We start from the raw sequence: 18,607 nt of genomic DNA, 5'->3' as shown, positions 1-18,607 counted from the left end.
AATGGTGAACACAAGACCAAACGACGTCGTTTTTAGGCAAAAAAAAAAAAAATTGCGGATGTGGAGTTAACGCGCGTTGATCAAATTATGAATTTTCTGTTATGAGATTATGAATTTTCATAAAATTCATAATCTCATAACAGAAAATTCATAATCGCATAACAGAAAATTCATAATCTCATAACAGAAAATTCATAATCTCATAACAGAAAATTCATAATCTCATAACTGAAAATTCATAATCTTATAACAGAAAATTCATAATCTCATGCTTCCAAAGTGAATGTGTAGGCATGGTTCCAAAGTGAATGTGCAGGCATGGATTCATAATTTATGAATGTCCGTGATTTCGGACGGGAATGTGTAGGCATGGTTCCAAAGTGAATGTGCAGGCATGAATTCATAATTTATGAATGTCCGAAATCATTGTTCACCTCAAATTAAAGTGAAACCGCAAAATGTGAAAATGAAGAAGAAAAGTCACGCAATTAATTAAGAAAAAAAAAAAAAAAAAAAAGATAACGGTGTACTAACACCGTTGGAACCGTGTTCACCATGAATGGTGAACACGGTTCCATGGCATAACGCTCCGTATTTGATACCCATTTCGATTCTAATTCTCATGCGCGAACCAAACACACCCTAAAAAGTGGAAGTTAATATGTCATGGAGGAAGTAATTATTTTTTAGGGGAAGAAGTAATTATAGTTGGTTAATTTTAACCTTTGGTGGTTTTGGTTACATGACGGTGCACCCTCCAAAAGTCGCAAAAAGCAACCGCACCGTGCCCCCATGGCTTAGTGAGGAAGGAGGAAGAAAGTCTTTTTGGCTCCATTTCCTCCTGGAAACATTCTTTTTGAAACCGGGTTGACTCAGTACATCGTTCTGCGCAACATAATACACGCGGTATAGCATTTTCACATAGCAACACACTTGCAACTCTCTTCTTCCGGTCTCCAATGGCTTCCGAGGAACAGTTATCTGCAATCAAGGCATGCAAACTACTATTGGAAGCACAAAACACTCTTTTCTCGCTGCAATTTTTCATTTCTGCCTATTTACGTGTTTCCCCCCCCCCCCCCCCACTATATTCCTTGCAAATGATCGTATTGTTTTTGACAATATTTAGCGCGCGAAAGTGCTCATGGTTGGTGCCGGTGGTATTGGCTGCGAGCTTCTGAAAACCCTCGCGCTTTCCGACTTTCAAGACGTACACATTGTGAGTTCTGCAAAACGTTAAGTTCCGAGGTTTCTGGTCTAGCGTTTTTTAATATTATCGGTCTAGCATTATGACTTTTGTGGTGATGCACTCTGTGTATGAGTTTTAGGAACAAAGGCTTTATAAATTTCAAGTTGTATATTCTGTTTTCGCAATTTGTAGCGTCGTGAAGTTCTGGTTTGGATGATAAACTCATTACTAAAATTTCCAGGTTATTCTTTGACCAAGTCTAAGTGAGTTTGATTATTGCACTACTAAAAGTTTGTTCTGATTTGGGAATGATAGGAAACCATGCAACAAGGATATCCATGCAATGGTTGGAACTTAGGACTTAAAAATTAGTGAGAATGGATATTTGGTGGGAAGCAGTAAATTAATTGGTATATGGAGAGTGGAAATAAATAGTGCTATGGTCAGATTATGGATCTACGCAGTTTCCTTTTTATGTGACAAACTTGGAAAGTTATAGCTGTGAACTTAGGTACTCTGAGTGCCCGATACTAATTCCATATATGCTTTGGATAATCTAGGTTATATATCATTCTAGAAAATTTCTACAGTTGGGTTATACAAGTGATTGGATATTTGGATGGTATAATATACTTGCATTTATTTATTTATTTTTGTATATATTGCTGTAATCTCTTATCATTGAATCATATTCACTTGCAGATTGACATGGACACAATAGAAGTGAGTAATTTAAACAGACAGTTTCTATTTCGACAATCTCATGTTGGGCAATCTAAGTCCAAAGTAAGTAAAGCATGTCCGTACCTTAAGTTGCTATTTGGCACATAGCACATTCATTCACTCTATTGATATGCTCTCTCAAATTTTCACCCAGGTTGCTAGGGATGCCGTCTTGAAATTTAGGCCTGGAATGAAAATTACACCTTACCACGCAAATGTTAAAGACACTCACTTCAATGTGGATTTCTTTAAACAATTCAATGTTGTTCTTAATGGCCTTGACAATCTAGATGCTAGGCGACATGTGAACCGACTTTGCTTGGCAGCCAATGTTCCATTGGTCGAAAGTGGGACTACTGGTTTCTTGGGACAGGTAATGTTAGATACTTAAGGATTACTGTTTCACCTGGTGTCTTAAAACTTATTTCAGTTTTATGTTCTTGCATGTTTTTATTATTTACTTGAGATTTTATGTGTGCCATCAAAGATTTCTAATTAAGTTTAGATGAATATTCTGAGTCTGGGGGAAACTAGTTATCTCTGTTATAAGTCAAAAGACTGTTACAAACAAATTTTGTTTGCTCTTATATGCTGGAAGATTATAACTATGAGACAGAAATTCACTTGAGGGAAAGAAAAGGATAACTTTTCTGCTCTTAGTTTCCCAGTCTTGTTTTGACCACCTACTTTTTTTGTAAGGAATATACTCCACTGTTGAAACATGATGACCTAGATTTGTTTTGCAATTCATGTTGTTTTGCATTCTGGTCTTGGCAGGTTACTGTGCATGTGAAGGGCAAAACAGAGTGTTACGAGTGCCAACCTAAACCAGCTCCAAAAATTTACCCTGTATGCACAATTACAAGCACTCCATCCAAGGTATTAGTGATATTTTTATTGTTTTAAAATGACTCTCATAAATTCAATTGGGTTAATGTACAATAAATCAGTGTTTAGTTTTAGTACTCCTTGGCCTTTAAAGAAAAGGTATTCATTCCACTGGTGGGAATAGTTTTAGGCTTGTCCCTGTTCTAAGGTTATGACTCAATGCTTTTGATATTCAGTAAGGTTATTGTGTAGACTGTAGATTATCTATGCATAAGGGAAATGCTAAAGTGTTTGATTTTTTCTCAGTTTGGACAAACAGTCTAAATGGGCACTCTTAAGATAAGCAAATTTAGATAAGCTCAAAAAGAGCAAGTGATTTAACTGGTCCTTGAAAAGCTAGTTTTTAGCTTCTTTTAAAATAAAATATATAAGCTCCTTCTGATGGCTTATGGAGACAATAACAATTGCAAAACAACTTTCCAAAAGCCATAAGCCATATTCATAAGCCTATCCAAACACAGTAAAAGATCAGCATAAGTGCTTCTAGGAGTAAATAGGCCCAAAATATATTCATCGAAATTGTGGCTTATATAGATCTCACTCTTATGATGATTTTTTTTATTTTTTTTTGAAGATCTGGTTCCAAAAGCATGCTTTAACCTGATTTTCTGACATTGCAGTTTGTTCACTGCATTGTATGGGCAAAAGATCTGCTTTTTGCAAAGCTTTTTGGGGACAAGAATCAGGAAAGTGATCTGAATGTGCACTCTAGTGATTCTTGTAGCTCATCAGAACATTTGGAAGATATTTTTGAATGCAGACCAAATGAGGACGTTGAACAATATGGGAAGAGAATATATGACCATGTTTTTGGCTACAACATTAAGGTAGCATTGTCAAATGAAGAAGCATGGAAGAATCGTAACAAACCAAGGCCTACATAATTAAATAGTTTATAATTATCAAGTCTTACAAAAATTAAACAAATTTTTAAAAATAAAAAATACACGGTCGTTGCGCCGATTAATCCCCACCTAGGAGCCCTAGCGCCTAGGCTCTCCCCGAGCGCCTAGCGATTTTTTCAACCATGCGTTCTATCAGGTGTATTCTCAAAGTTCTATCGACCATGGATCAATCGACAAATAGAAGCAATCAGAGTTTTGTGGATGATGCTATTGATGCGAATTACTAATTGTTGTTGATCACAATTAATCAATTCCGATCCAGGTATTTGATTCATTTATTGTGTTGTTTATAGGGGTTTACATGTTTGATATTGGTGATTGTATTATTCTACTTGTTATTTAGATTGGTGTTTTTGTTATTGTAGTTGATGATAATAATGGCAAATTATATCATGCACCATGGTGCATGATCAATCATGCACCGTGCGTCAGACACTACAGTGTGTCTAAACCGACACTGTCAAAACGACGTCCTTTTATTTAATGAAAAGAAATAGAATCTTCGCAAAAAATATTCTGTTTTTCAGTTTCATTTTGTATACACTGCAGTTTCAGTTCAACACAACTACAGTTTCATTTCGATATAACTACAGTTTCATTCAATATTTATACACTCAAATATGTGAAAATGTTATTTAATTTTATTTTATATACACTATAATTTCATTAAAACACAACTACATGATCATTTCAATATAATTACAGCTTCATTGTACAATATACACTCAAATATGTGAAATGTTATTCAGTTTCATTTTATATATACTGTAGTTTCATTTCACCACAACTACAATATCATTTTGATATAATTGTAGTTTCATTTCACCACAACTACAATATCATTTTGATATAATTGTAGTTTCATTTGATAATATAAAAATAATACATGAGACAGTGTCGGTTTAGACACACTGTAATGTCTGACGCGCGGTGATGCATGATATAACAACCCGATAATAATCGTCCAGGTGCATTTGGTGTAAGTTTCCTAATTGCAGTTATATTATATTCTTCCAAAAGGAAGAACCCCAACCCTTTGGGAGGGTGTAAATCATGGTAACTCAACTGAACATGAATCACAGAGGCTAGACCGGTGCTCACTGCGCATGCTCGTGAGGATGTAAATCATGGTAACTCAACTGAACATGAATCGAGGCTAGACCGGTGCTCACTGCGCACAAGGAACCCCCTCACTTTGAGAGGTTGCTCCCACACTGCCGCTGGTGAGACTCGGTCCCTGGCCATTCTTCCAAAGTTTTACCTCTATAACCAGTTGAGCTGCCCATGCGGGTGCAGTTATATTATATTACTTCTCCAACTTGCATTGATGAAAATTCTTCCATCCCAGGTTTTATATTTAGTTGTGTTTTCAGTTAATTCAAATACTACATTTGTTACACAAGCATATTATTCAAGCAAAATGACTTTTAGACACAACACAATTCCCATCACAATTGTTTCTCAACTAGATTTTGAATTCCCATAAACATTGAGCCGAGCCTTAGATGGCTGAGTGATGACCATCCACAAGACCAAGTTATTGGTAATCTTAGCAGGAATGGTGTAAGGATAAGATAATCTAAGGAGCTCCTTAGTAAGAAATTAAATCTTTCACACTATTATGCTCCCTGAACATATGTACTTAAGGGCTCCTTAGTAAGAAAATCTTTCATACTATTCTACTCCCTGAACACACGATTCTAGGGACAGATACTGTGACTGATTAATTACATCAATTGACTGAAAACTTTAATCAAGACCCATCTTGAGAATGATTATTGCTAAATTTTTGATAGGTCTCAATGAAGACTGAAGAGTATGCTGAAGTGATCGAGATTACAACTTATGGTGATGGATCCTATCAATCAATGAATAAGGTCTATGCTAAAATTGCTCAACAAGAAAGACAGAATACTGTCAATATTATATTGTTGGAAGAATCTTCAACATTTGCTTGATTCAAGAATACATGGGTTGCACATGATTAATGATTTGGCTAAGGAGGTCAATGGATTGTATTACTTATTAGAAACACATATTATGAAGAATGCATGTTAATGCTACTAGCAGAAAATGAGTCATTTTCCTAATAGCACATATGTTTCTACTTCTTGCTTAGAGTTTTTACATGTGGATATTCTGGGTGTTTTTACTATTGCAATTATCAGTAAACTCCTGAGAGTGCAAAGAAGCATTGTCTAAATTAAGGGAGAAAAGAAATTTTTAGGAAAAAGAAGTTGCAATGAATTCTCAAACAAATTGACGGCAAAAGGGAAATGATGAGCAAAATCTTCAAAACATCAAAATTAACCAACATCAAAAACGAAATAAAATAAAATCAAATTCTCAATCAAGCACAATAGGAATGAATCAATCCCCAGACCCAGGCTTTGCTCCCTTGCTTGATCTCATTCTCTGATCCGTTGAATATTGGATTGTTGAAGTTGCAAATTCCACTGCTAGCTGAATTGCTTGATACGTACAGCCTGCTCTAACTTTCATAAATCCACATCGTAGTATGAAATCGACCAAATATTGAATATGGCATGAAACAAAAACATTACACTTGTTGAGCATATAATATATAAATATAAATGTGCAATCCAGCTATATATCAATTTAGACATTTAATTTTGATGGAGCACTTGAAAATTTACAATACACTAATTTAAGAACCGTCACAAACGAATTACCTCACCGAGGAATGGTCATAATGTCTCCAAGTTCCACAAGGGTGTCTTTGATTGAAAGCAACTCCTTGACTGCATTGCCAATGCTCATTCCGTCCCTAGGTAACTTCACGGAACAAGCTATTCCAATCTTAAGAATTGATACAAGGCATTCTATTATCTGGTTCTGAAGTACAAGGCTTTTAGGTGTTGCATTATCTTCTTTGTGGAATAGCTTGGGATCCACAATTTCAGTGACTTGCTCAGGCGTGCTCATTCTAACATAGTTATGAAGAGTTAAACCATTATTGAAGATATCACTAATAGGACTTTTATTGGTGAACATTTCTAGTAAAAGAATCCCATGCATAGCTATACATATATCACCAAATGTTGACAGATCACTTCCCATCCCATACTCTAAAAAATTCAAATCCAAGCATTATGTTTAAAGTTTTTATGTTTAATTAGAAGTGATTCACTCTTAAAAGTTTCAAGTAGAATAGTCTACCTGGAGCTACATATCCAAAAGTCCCTTTAATTCCTATAGATGAACTCGCTTGGTTAGATGTAACTTCCGTGGGAAGAAACTTTGCTAATCCAAAATCAGCCACGTGAGCAACTAAGTCTCCATCCAACAAAATATTGCTTGTCTTCAAATCACAATGTATTAAACCTGTCTTCAATTGATTATGAAGATAATCAAGTGCATTTGCCACATCAATTGCAATATTACCCTATGTAACAAGGTCAAACTCTTTGAATCATTATTCTCTCCGGTGTCTTTTGAGTAGTTTAGTTGGTTGAACTCTAAATTTTATGTCATGGGTTCAAATCTCATTAGCAACACTTTTAATTATTTTTTTCTCTCACAAGATAAATTAAATATTTTTAGTCTATTTTTTATGAATCGATCATTTAATTAAGAAATTAAATGCTCTTTTAGTCTAGTTTTTATAAATCATTTAATTAATGTTGTATACAAGTTTATAATATACTTTATTGTATTCGAATTAATTTAGAAAAATAGATCTAACTAAAAGAAATTAGAATTTAAAATTATTTATTTTTTTTGAAGGAATTTAAAAGTATTTATGAATATATTGTTATTGAAATTATTTTATCTAATTGATTATGTTTCATATTTTCTCATAAATATATTTTAATTTATAATGTATTTTGTATTTTTACCTAGCTTATTATGGTTGTTTGATGTTTTGTCATTGACATTTCTAACGTCATTTAGTATTCGCCCCGATCCACTGAAGTCGCATCTCAATTGTTTCTCGATCAACTTGATCGAAGACATCTCAACTAGATTTTCAATTCCTATAACCATTGAGTCGGTCCTTAGATGGCTAAGCGACCATTTACAAGAGCAAGGTATTGGTAATCTTAGCGGAGTTAAGCCATTATTGGATATCACTTGTAGGACTTTTAGTGACAAACATTTCTAGCAAAAGAATTTCATAGCTATACATATCACCAAATGTTAAAAAATCACTTCCCATCCCATACTTTGAAAAAATTAAAATTCCATGGCTAGTGAGATTGTTTATTGAAAGACCAACAATGGATAGAAGACATTTTGCAAGTTCTAGAAGCATTACTTACAGATTTGGATGAATAAACATAACAAAATGTTGGAACAGTAGAGGCCCCAACAAGACAAGTTGAAGTAACAACAACGGTTCAAGCAAAATGACTTTTAGACACAACACAATTCCCATCTCAATTGTTTCTCAACTTGAAGACATCTCAACTAGATTTTGAATTCCCATAAACATTGAGCCGAGCCTTAGAGGGCAGAGTGACCATGGGTTGCTGATGATTAATGATTTGGCTAAGGTGGTCAATGGATTGTATTACTTAGAAACACATATTATGAAGAATGTTAATGCTACTAGCAGAAAATGAGTCATTTTCCTAATAGCACATATGTTTCTACTTCTTGCTTTGAGTTCTTACATATGGATATTTTGCGTGTTTTTTATATTGCAATTATTAGTAAACTTCAGAGACTACAAAGATCAAAGTATTGTCTAAACTAAGGGAGAAAAACAATTTGCATGAAAAGAAGTTGCAATGAACTCTCAAACTAATTAAATACAAAAGGGAAAGGAGCAAAATCTTCAAAACATCAAAATTAACCAACATTACAAACAAAATAAAATAAAATTACATTCTCAATCAATCACAATAGGAATGATTGAATCCCCATACACTGCTCCCTTGCTTGATCTCAGTCTCTAATCTGCTGATTGGATTGTTGAAGTTGCAAACACCACTTCTAGCTTGCTTGATACAGCCTGCTCTAATTTTAATAGATCCACATGGTCGTATGACATCGACCAGAATATAGCATGAAACAAAAACATTACACTTGTTTAGCATATAATATATAAACATAAATGTGCAATCCAACTATATCAATTTAGACTTTTAGTTTAAATGGAGCACTTGAAAATTTTCATTGCAATAATTTAAGGAGCGTCACAAATGAATTATCTCACCGAGGAATGGTCCTAATGTCTCCAAGTTCCACAAGGCTGTCTTTGATTGAACGCAACTCCTTGACCGCATTGCCAATGCTCATTCTGTCCCTAGGTAACTCACCTTACAAGAATTTATAACAATTGAAAAAAGTTTTAGAATATGGTTGTTTTGTGGTGTTCAGAGAAAAAAAAAAAAAGGTGATTTCACTGAGTAAAAAATTAAATGAACACATAAACCTGCAGAACTAATCAAGATATAAGAATGAGTGCATGAATTTGATCACCTAGCGTGGAGGTGTTGCAACTTAATTTTAGGATCATATGTTAGCAACAGTGATGAAATTAAATTTGAAGCAAATACATGCAGTAAATTAAGGTGCATGCTCTGATCTGATCTGCATCAAAATATATATATGTAATTAAAGTTTGAAATCTATCCATCCAAGGTAGTAGATCAGAAAATGCATGATGCATTATTTCATAGGAAAAACACAATTAAGGTGATTAATGATGGAAAGCCTAAAAAACTTACAAAATTGTATGTAATGATGCATCTATTGGTTTCATCCATCAATCATGCATGGTATGGTCTTCCCATATTGCCAGAATGCCAAATAATCCTTTGCTTGTGACACAAATTAAACCAATCTTCAAAAGACAATAATTTCCTTGTCTTCGTCTATGGCATGCTTTGATTTATATATGAATGTGTTGAGCATGCAGAACTTGAAGAAGCCTTTGTCTCGCATATATAGCCAATAATTTCTAGGAAACAAAACAAACAGATGAGACATAATAAGTGAAAGTTTATTAGATTACATACATACAAGATGGACACCAAAACGTACTTATAATATTTTCAGCAAATTAATTATATTAAATTGACACCTCAACTTGCCCCACTTAACCAAGTGATTTGGTGATGCATGCATGCATGTATAATTCTGTGCATCATATCCATCAGCAAGCTAAGCTAAGCTAGCGTCTGTACTTCATCTCTTTTGACTGCCATTGTTTGATTGCCTAAACAGATAAGGGTAATGCACACAATTATTAAAGTTTGAAACCTGTATAGTATAGTATAGTATAGTTGTTACATACTTACCAGTATATCTGCATGACTGTAAGCTAAGGCCGCATATATATATATATATATATATGCATGACAGCAGAGTCTCTTAATTGGCCGGTGTGCCATTTTAATTTGCACAACCGGATGGATGGTTTGCAAAGTCATCATCATAAGAAATTGGGTTGTAACTGCATGCGGCCAACTGTACTGTTGAATGAATCAACTAAACAAATATTAGCTAATTTTAAATTTCAGTATATTTTAGAGATTGATCATATATATATGTATAATCTTATAAGATAGGGTGGCAGGGTAGTTGATCAGACCAATAATACATACATACCCGGGCATGAATAAGACTTCAACCTACCCAAATTTACCCTCTAAGGATTGGAGTAGGAAACTCAAGACCACCAAACAATTGGTTTATTGTGATCTGTGGAAATGAATTTGAGGATTGCCTTTCTTTGCTTAGCAACACAGAAACTTGTTCCATGCTTGGCCGACATTGTGGATTCATATTTAAACACGCCACTGCTATCTTCGCCACCAAAATCAACTCTTCCGCTTCCGCCTTTGTTGGAGTAGAGAGTCGAGGATCCAACACATCTTTGAAAAGTGTTTCGTGGACACTTGATATTGGAGATGAAAAAATGGACGTAATGAGGTCACCTGGATGTTTACCCATAATCACTTCTAGTGCTAGCACACCGAAGCTATACACATCACATTTTTCCGTGACCTCCATAGTATAAGCAAACTCTACCAATAAAAGAAATTCAAAGAAGCAAGAAGAGATCAGAGCATATATATGTGTATATATGTATGTATGTAAACTGAATTAACTATATATGTTAAGCTTGGGTGAAAAAATAATATATGGTATACCTGGAGCTGCATAGCCAAATGTTCCTGCAAATGAAGTCCAATTCGATGAATGAAGACTCAATATTCTTGCTGTTCCAAAATCAGACACGTGAGCTTCATATTCACAATCAAACAAAATATTCTTAGCTGATATATCCCGATGTACAATAGGTGGTAAACAATCATGGTGAATATATGATAAAGCTTTAGCCACAGCTTTAACCACATTTATCCTCTTCATCCACCCGAATTCCATGGCCTTTTCCTCATCATTTAATGTGTGTGCTAGGCTTCCCCCTTCCAAGTACTCATAAATTAAGAATGTATTTCTCTCACTAGCACAAAAACCATACAGTTTCACAATATTTCGATGTCTAACCTCTGTCAAAGTGCGAACCTCATTTGAAAAACTTTTGAGTTGGCAAGGTTCGTCTTCTTGCCCAATTGCATTATTAAACCTCTTTATAGCAACAATTTGGCCACTTGGTAGCTCAGCCCTATAAACACTTGCATGCCCTCCTTCACCAATGCAATATATTGAATCAAAGTTCCCAGTTGCCTCGATGATGCTTTCATATGCCATATTTCCGTCAAAATTCAATATTGTCAACACATCTTTAGTAATTCCCCTTGGCTTTTCTCTAATATTGCTCCTTGACCGAAGAATTAACAGGACAAGAATGCTAATAATCATAGACAAACTTCCAAGTGTTAGTAGTATGATTAAGAGCAAAATTCTTCTCTGATGATGATCTCTTTGATTGTTTGCGGAGCAAGGGTTGAAGCCAGAATGTTTCCCGCAAAGACCTTTATTATTTCTCAAGGCATCATATGGAGTTTCCTGAAATACTTTTGTGTTTGGGATGGGACCTTCCAACCGATTGTATGACACATCAACACATATTAAGCCCAAAGATTCGCCAAGACTAGAAGGGATATTTCCTGACAAATTGTTGTGTGATAAGTTCAATATTTGTAAACTTGTTAGCTTGTCAAATTGCAGTGGTATCTGACCAGAGAGCATGTTGTGACTTAGATCAAGACTTTCAAGCGATTTCATGTTTCCCATACCATAAGGAATCTCCCCAACAAACATATTTTTACTCAAATTCAAGTCTATTAACACTTGGCCTCTTTCAAAGTACTCCTCCGGAAGCAATCCAGCAAAATTATTTGCGGCTATGCTGAAGTTCAAAAGTTGAGGTAATTTCCCAATTTCTAGTGATATGTTGCCTGAAAATCTGTTGTTATCCAACTTAAGGATAGTTAACAATGTCAGGTTTTCCAAAGCCTTAGGAATCATTCCAATTAGTTTATTTGATGAGAGATCAATAATACCAATCTGAGAGGCATTGCTAAGATTTGGTGGGAGTTTTCCAGAAATTCTGTTCATTGAAATCTTCAAAGTACCAAGTTTTGGGCAATTTCCCCAACTAGAAGATAGATGGCCATAGAAAGAATTGTTATTCAAATTAATGTAGTTTAGGTCCGGATAAACTCCGAAATCTTCAAAGATGTCTCCTGAGAATTGATTGTTTTCAAGATGTACTCTGAGAAGAGAGGTGCAATTTTTCAGTGTTTTGGGAATCTTTCCTATAAACTCATTGTTTTTGACAGCCAAATGTTTCACTGAATTACCAATGCACAAATTTCCAGGCAAAACACCAGTGAGGTGATTATCTGATAAATCAAATTCAGCTAAGAGAGTCAGGTTATTTAACTCTGAAGGAATGCTGCCATTCAGTTCATTATTCCTGAGAAACAAATTTGTTAATTTCCACAGGTTTCCAATTGAAGTAGGGATGGGACCTGTGAGATTGTTTGAGTCCAATTGCAAATCAATAAGAGAAGTTAACAACCCAATTTCTTGAGGAATGTGGCTTGAAAGTTGGTTCCCCCAAAGAGAAAGAGTTGTTAAATTTTGCAAGTTTCCAATTGAACTAGGAATTTGACCACTAAGATCATTTTCAGATAATTCTAAAGCAACAAGAGATGTTAACAACCCGATTTCTTTAGGAATGTGACCCGAAAGTTGGTTCTTATAAAGAAATAAAAATTTCAAACTTTGCAAATTCCCAAATGAAGTAGGGATATGGCCAGTGAGATTATTTGAGTACAATGACAAGTTCACCATAGATGTTAACCATCCAATTCCACGAGGAATATGACCTGAAAGTTGGTTCACATTGAGATGTAGAGTTGATAAACTTCGCAAGTTTCCAATTGAAGTAGGAATTTGACCTTTGAGATTGTTTGAGTCCAATTCTAAATCAATAAGAGAAGTTAACAACCCAATTTCTTGAGGAATATGGCCTGAAAGTTGGTTTGCATTGAGATGTAGAGTTGATAAACTTCGCAAGTTTCCAATTGAAGTTGGGATTTGACCAGAGAGATTATTGAAAGACAGTTTCAAATCAACAAGAGAAGTTAATAACCCAATTTCTTGAGGAATGTGGCCTAAAAGTAGGTTCACATAAAGATGTAGGGTTGATAAACTTTGCAAGTTTCCAATTGAAGTTGGGATTTGACCAGAGAGATTATTGAAAGACAGTTTCAAATCAACAAGAGAGGTTAATAACCCAATTTCTTGAGGAATGTGGCCTGAAAGTTGGTTCTCGTAGAGATGTAGAATTGTTAAACTTTGCAAGTTCCCAATTGAAGTTGGAATTTGACCTGAGAGATTATTGAAAGCCAGATCCAAATCAACAAGAGAAGTTAACAAGCCAATTTCTTGAGGAATGTGGCGTGAAAGTTGGTTCTCGTAGAGATGTAGAATTGTTAAACTTTGCAAGTTCCCAATTGAAGTTGGGATTTGACCAGAGAGATTATTGAAAGATAGTTTCAAATCAACAAGAGAAGTTAATAACTCAATTTCTTCAGGAATGTGGCCAGAAAGTTGGTTCTTATAGAGATGTAGAGTTGATAAACTTCGCAAGTTCCCAATTGAAGTAGGAATTTGACCATTGAGATTGTTTGAGTCCAATTCTAAATCAATAAGAGAAGTTAATAACCCAATTTCTTGAGGAATGTGGCCTGAAAGGTGGTTCGCATTGAGATGTAGAGTTGATAAACTTCGCAAGTTTCCAATTGAAGTTGGGATTTCACCAGAGAGATTATTGAAAGACAGTTTCAAATCAACAAGAGAAGTTAATAACCCAATTTCTTGAGGAATGTGGCCTGAAAGTTGGTTCACATAAAGATGTAGGGTTGATAAACTTCGCAAGTTTCCAATTGAAGTTGGGATTTGACCAGAGAGATTATTGAAAGACAGTTTCAAATCAACAAGAGAAGTTAATAACCCAATTTCTTGAGGAATGTGGCCTGAAAGTTGGTTCTCGTAGAGATGTAGAATTGTTAAACTTTGCAAGTTCCCAATTGAAGTTGGAATTTGACCAGAGAGATTATTGAAAGCCAGATCCAAATCAATAAGAGAAGTTAACAACCCAATTTCTTGAGGAATGTGGCCTGAAAGTTGGTTTGCATTGAGTTGTAGAGTTGATAAACTTCGCAAGTTTCCAATTGAAGTTGGGATTTGACCAGAGAGATTATTGAAAGCCAGATCCAAATCAATAAGAGAAGTTAACAACCCAATTTCTTGAGGAATGTGGCCTAAAAGTTGGTTCTCGTAGAGATGTAGAATTGTTAAACTTTGCAAGTTCCCAGTTGGAATTTGACCAGAGAGATTATTGAAAGCCAGATCCAAATCAATAAGAGAAGTTAACAACCCAATTTCTTGAGGAATGTGGCCTGAAAGTTGGTTCTCGTAGAGATGTAGAATTGTTAAACTTTGCAAGTTCCCAATTGAAGTTGGAATTTGACCAGAGAGATTATTGAAAGCCAGATCCAAATCAATAAGAGAAGTTAACAACCCAATTTCTTGAGGAATGTGGCCTGAAAGTTGGTTTGCATTGAGTTGTAGAGTTGATAAACTTCGCAAGTTTCCAATTGAAGTTGGGATTTGACCAGAGAGATTATTGAAAGACAGTTTCAAATCAACAAGAGAAGTTAATAACCCAATTTCTTGAGGAATGTGGCCTGAAAGTTTGTTGTCATAGAGATATAGAACTGATAAACTTCGCAAGTTCCCAATTGAAATAGGGATTTGCCCAGAGTGATTGTTGAAAGACAATTGCAAATCAACAAGAGAAGTTAACAACCCAATTTCTTGAAGAATGTGGCCTGATAGTTGGTTATGATTGAGATATAGAGTTGATAAAATTCGCATGTTCCCAATTGAAGTTGGGATTTGACCAGAGAGATTATTGAAAGACAGTTTCAAATCAATAAGAGAAGTTAATAACCCAATTTCTTGAGGAATGTGACCTGAAAGTTGGTTCATATAGAGATGTAGGGTTGATAAACTTCGCAAGTTTCCAATTGAAGTTGGAATTTTACCCGAGAAATTATTGAAAGACAGTTTCAAATCAACAAGAGAAGTTAATAACCCAATTTCTTGAGGAATGTGGCTTGAAAGTTGGTTCACATAGAGATGTAGGATTGATAAATTTCGCAAGTTTCCAATTGAAGTTGGGATTTGACCAGAAAGATTATTGAAAGACAGTTTCAAATCAACAAGAGAAGTTAATAACCCAATTTCTTGAGGAATGTGGCCTAAAAGTTGGTTCCCCCATAGATAAAGAGTTGTTAAACTTTGCAAATTCCCAATTGAAGTTGGAATTTGACCAGAGAGATTATTGAACGACAGTTTCAAATCAATAAGAGACGTTAACAATCCAATTTCTTGAGGAATGTGACCCGAAAATTGATTTCTATAGAGATGAAAAGTCGTCATACTTTTCAAGCCAAACATTTCTTTGATAAAAGAAATGCTTCCGTGGAGATAGTTGTTTGAAAGATCTATGACTTGTAAATGGACCAAGGATGAGAAATTCATATTTCGAAGCGTACCTTTTAACCCATAACTTGTAAGGTTTAGGTTTGTAACACTTCGGCTGCCATCACAAGCAATACCAGTCCAATTGCAGTGATCACTACCACCAACCCATGATGAGAGTAGCGGTTGGCTTCTGAAGTCCAGGCTTGACTTCCATGTTAAAAGAGCTCCTACTTCATTTGGGACTTGCAAGTGGTTTGGAGGAATAAAAGGAAGGGTGGTTGAAGTATTGAAAATAGGGGCAGTGGAAAGGAGGTGTATAATAGTAAGTAATAGGAATAGTTTGTAAGGAGGCATCGTGATTTTGATGAAGGGATTGGACGGAAGTAGTAATGTAGTATTGTGTGTCTGTGTCTCTCTCTCTATATATATATAGATGAGTTTGGGTGCAAGGATGCTCCCTGGTGTGGTTAGTTAGATCTGAGTTGTTGATCAAATCTAGATAAACGACTCAAATTAAAGAAAATTTATAATAAATAAAGGGAAAATGACACTTTTTCCCTCTGAGTTATATACTTATAACACTTTTTCCCTCTGAATTATTTAAGTGGCTCTTTCCCCACCTAAAATGTTAAAAGGACATATTTACCCTTAAAATAAATATTTAAAATAAATATTTCATTTATTTTTCTTCTCCAACAAATTATTACTATAATTTGGTTCAAACCAAACAGATACTATAGCAACCAAACCAAAATATTCCAATTACAATTTAGAATCAAAACGCGGTATTTAGAGTTTATTAAAATCGCAAATCGGAATGGCCGGTTCATGTTCCGAACTGAAAAAATAAAATACATTTATTGTTGAATTTAGACTATTTTAAAATAAAAAATAAAATAAAATTTTAAAATAAATACGGTTCAAAATTGCGAACCGGATCCAGAACCACCGGTTCACGGTTCATGATCCAATTTTTTTGGTTCAGAAATTTAATAAATTAAAATCTAAATATTGGATTCTAGATCTGAATCATAACCGAAAACTTTTAATTCGATTGCCATAGTGTCCGGTTCAGTTCGAACCGAAACGTGGTCATTGCTACATATACACAATAATTTGTTGGAGAAGTAAAATAAATAAAATGTTTACTTTAAGGGTAGAAATGTCAATTTAATATATCATGGGGAAAAACCACCACTTTTAAAATAATTGAGGGGGCTAATATACTTACATAAATAATTGAGGGGGAAAAAGTGCTATAAGTATATAACTTAGGGGGAAAAAGTGTCATTTTCCCATAAATAAATAAATAAACGCATGTGTGAAAGAAGAAGCATAAGCTAAAAAATGGCACACCTTAAGTGATAGAAACACGCACCTTAAATGTTAGAATAACGCACCTTCAGTGTTAAAATGGCGCACATTAAGTATTAGCATCGCGCACCTTTAGTTTATAACAATGGCGCACCTTAAATGATAGAAACACGCACTTTAAGTGTTAGAACAATGCACTTTAAGTGTTAAAATGACGTCCGCACCTTAAATTTTGTTCAAAAGTTTTGTTCTTGAGGGTCTGAGTTAGGGTTCTGGGAGACCCGTGACTCAGACCCCTTAGTTCAAAAGGGAGAAGGGTGGCGGGCAAGGAGTGCCTGTTACCCGTGACGAATGGGGTCGGGGTTTATATAGGTGCAACGTCTTCTTTATATGTGTAGTTATCAATTACACTACAGATAAGAACAGTATACAATGAATCTCACACACACACACAAAAAAAAAAACATCTCACTTCACCCCTATTATTTTCTTATTTTATTTTACCGAAATGTTCTTATTTTAATTATAATCTTTTAACATGGATCGGCATTCGTCAAATACATAGGCTATATTGGAATCCCTGAACTGTATTAAAACAAATGAAAGTCATGTGTATGTTGAAGGGAATATAATAAACGAAATAAATATTAGCTAAAATAACATTTATATATAAATTAAATATTTTGTATGATTATTGTCAAAATTTCTCAACTTTATATTTTTAATTCACTTGTTTCATCAATTACCTACAAGTGAGCAAAATATTTAATCTCTAAATCAATCAAAACACAAGACCAATGATTAATCGATGGTACAAAAAGGTCTACAAAATTATTGTATGAGAAGTTTGAAAGAATAAAGTCAATAATGTGAGCTTCTATTGAAAGACCATACCTACATATTAGATCTTATGCAATTATTTCTTGTAATTCTTTTTATTTCTATCTATTGTTCTTATAATGAAATCCTGGATGTTTAAGTTTTAGTATGATGTTCAAAATTTTAGTAGTTTGAATTAATCCATTACCAACATATAAGCCAAGTAAAAATAAATAATTTTACCATTTTTACTTATGCTTCCAACATATTTAAATATATAAATAAAAACTCATAATTTTTAAATTATAAAATTTCAGAGAATGAAATCCATAATAAAAATGCCCTGAAACCTCTTTCTCAATTTTTTTTTTTTTGAATGTTACTGGCTCTATTACATCGTAGTATCTGTTTATATACTTTCTCAACGTAACCTACTAAAACACAAAGAACCAATAACGCCTCCACTAAGGCTCAAACTCACAACCTTCCAAATGAAAATCCAACCCGAGTACCATTAGACCACATAGTCTTGGTTAACTAATTCACTTAGGTTGTGTTGGCTTCTCATCCCAAAAAATGACAATGCTGGTGGTGATAGAGGACGACTCAAAACGTGAACTTCACTTCTAAGGCTAGAAATATTCATCAGTAAGACAATATAATGCAGTCAATAATATATATCGTTGTGAATATTATGAGTAAAAATATACATTATGTGTTAGAATAATATACATTACGTGTTAGAATAATATACATTACGTGTTAGAATAATGTACATTACATGTTTAGAATAATGAAACATATGGGGTAACATAATTTACATTATGTT

General features: G+C 34.4%; 2 protein-coding genes across 2 annotated transcripts; one reads left to right on the top strand and one right to left on the bottom strand.

The window, feature by feature from the left end:
* Positions 1-697: 697 nt before the first annotated feature.
* On the top strand, positions 698-3,684 carry LOC109159413 (SUMO-activating enzyme subunit 2-like). Its single transcript, XM_019307526.1, has 6 exons — positions 698-992; positions 1,130-1,219; positions 1,892-1,975; positions 2,067-2,285; positions 2,690-2,791; positions 3,421-3,684. Exons 1-6 carry the CDS (start codon positions 960-962, stop codon positions 3,682-3,684), a joined length of 792 nt encoding a protein of 263 aa, XP_019163071.1. The 5' UTR covers positions 698-959.
* Positions 3,685-8,446: 4,762 nt separating this feature from the next.
* Positions 8,447-16,038, bottom strand: LOC109159460 (MDIS1-interacting receptor like kinase 2-like). Its single transcript, XM_019307561.1, has 8 exons — positions 15,717-16,038; positions 10,830-12,215; positions 10,285-10,703; positions 9,975-10,148; positions 9,758-9,892; positions 9,402-9,634; positions 8,888-8,990; positions 8,447-8,688 (listed from the first exon to the last, which is right to left on the bottom strand). Exons 1-3 carry the CDS (start codon positions 15,997-15,999, stop codon positions 10,318-10,320), a joined length of 2,055 nt encoding a protein of 684 aa, XP_019163106.1. The 5' UTR covers positions 16,000-16,038; the 3' UTR covers positions 8,447-8,688; positions 8,888-8,990; positions 9,402-9,634; positions 9,758-9,892; positions 9,975-10,148; positions 10,285-10,317.
* Positions 16,039-18,607: the final 2,569 nt, after the last annotated feature.

The sequence above is a fragment of the Ipomoea nil genome, unplaced genomic scaffold, assembly GCF_001879475.1.
Source record: "Ipomoea nil cultivar Tokyo-kokei standard unplaced genomic scaffold, Asagao_1.1 scaffold2827, whole genome shotgun sequence".
In the NCBI taxonomy this organism is placed as follows: Eukaryota; Viridiplantae; Streptophyta; class Magnoliopsida; order Solanales; family Convolvulaceae; genus Ipomoea; species Ipomoea nil.
This window is presented reverse-complemented; position numbering and strand designations above follow the sequence as displayed.

Coding starts and splice junctions, on each gene's coding strand:
- LOC109159460 (XM_019307561.1), bottom strand. CDS start 15,999: ATGCCTCCTTACAAACTATTCCTATTACTTACTATTATACACCTCCTT. Junction 12,216..15,716: donor TACAAGTTATGGGTTAAAAG/GTACGCTTCGAA, acceptor CAAAACTTGGTA/CTTTGAAGATTTCAATGAAC. Junction 10,704..10,829: donor ATTTGGCTATGCAGCTCCAG/GTATACCATATA, acceptor TTTTATTGGTAG/AGTTTGCTTATACTATGGAG.
- LOC109159413 (XM_019307526.1), top strand. CDS start 960: ATGGCTTCCGAGGAACAGTTATCTGCAATCAAG. Junction 993..1,129: donor AACAGTTATCTGCAATCAAG/GCATGCAAACTA, acceptor GACAATATTTAG/CGCGCGAAAGTGCTCATGGT. Junction 1,976..2,066: donor TTGGGCAATCTAAGTCCAAA/GTAAGTAAAGCA, acceptor ATTTTCACCCAG/GTTGCTAGGGATGCCGTCTT.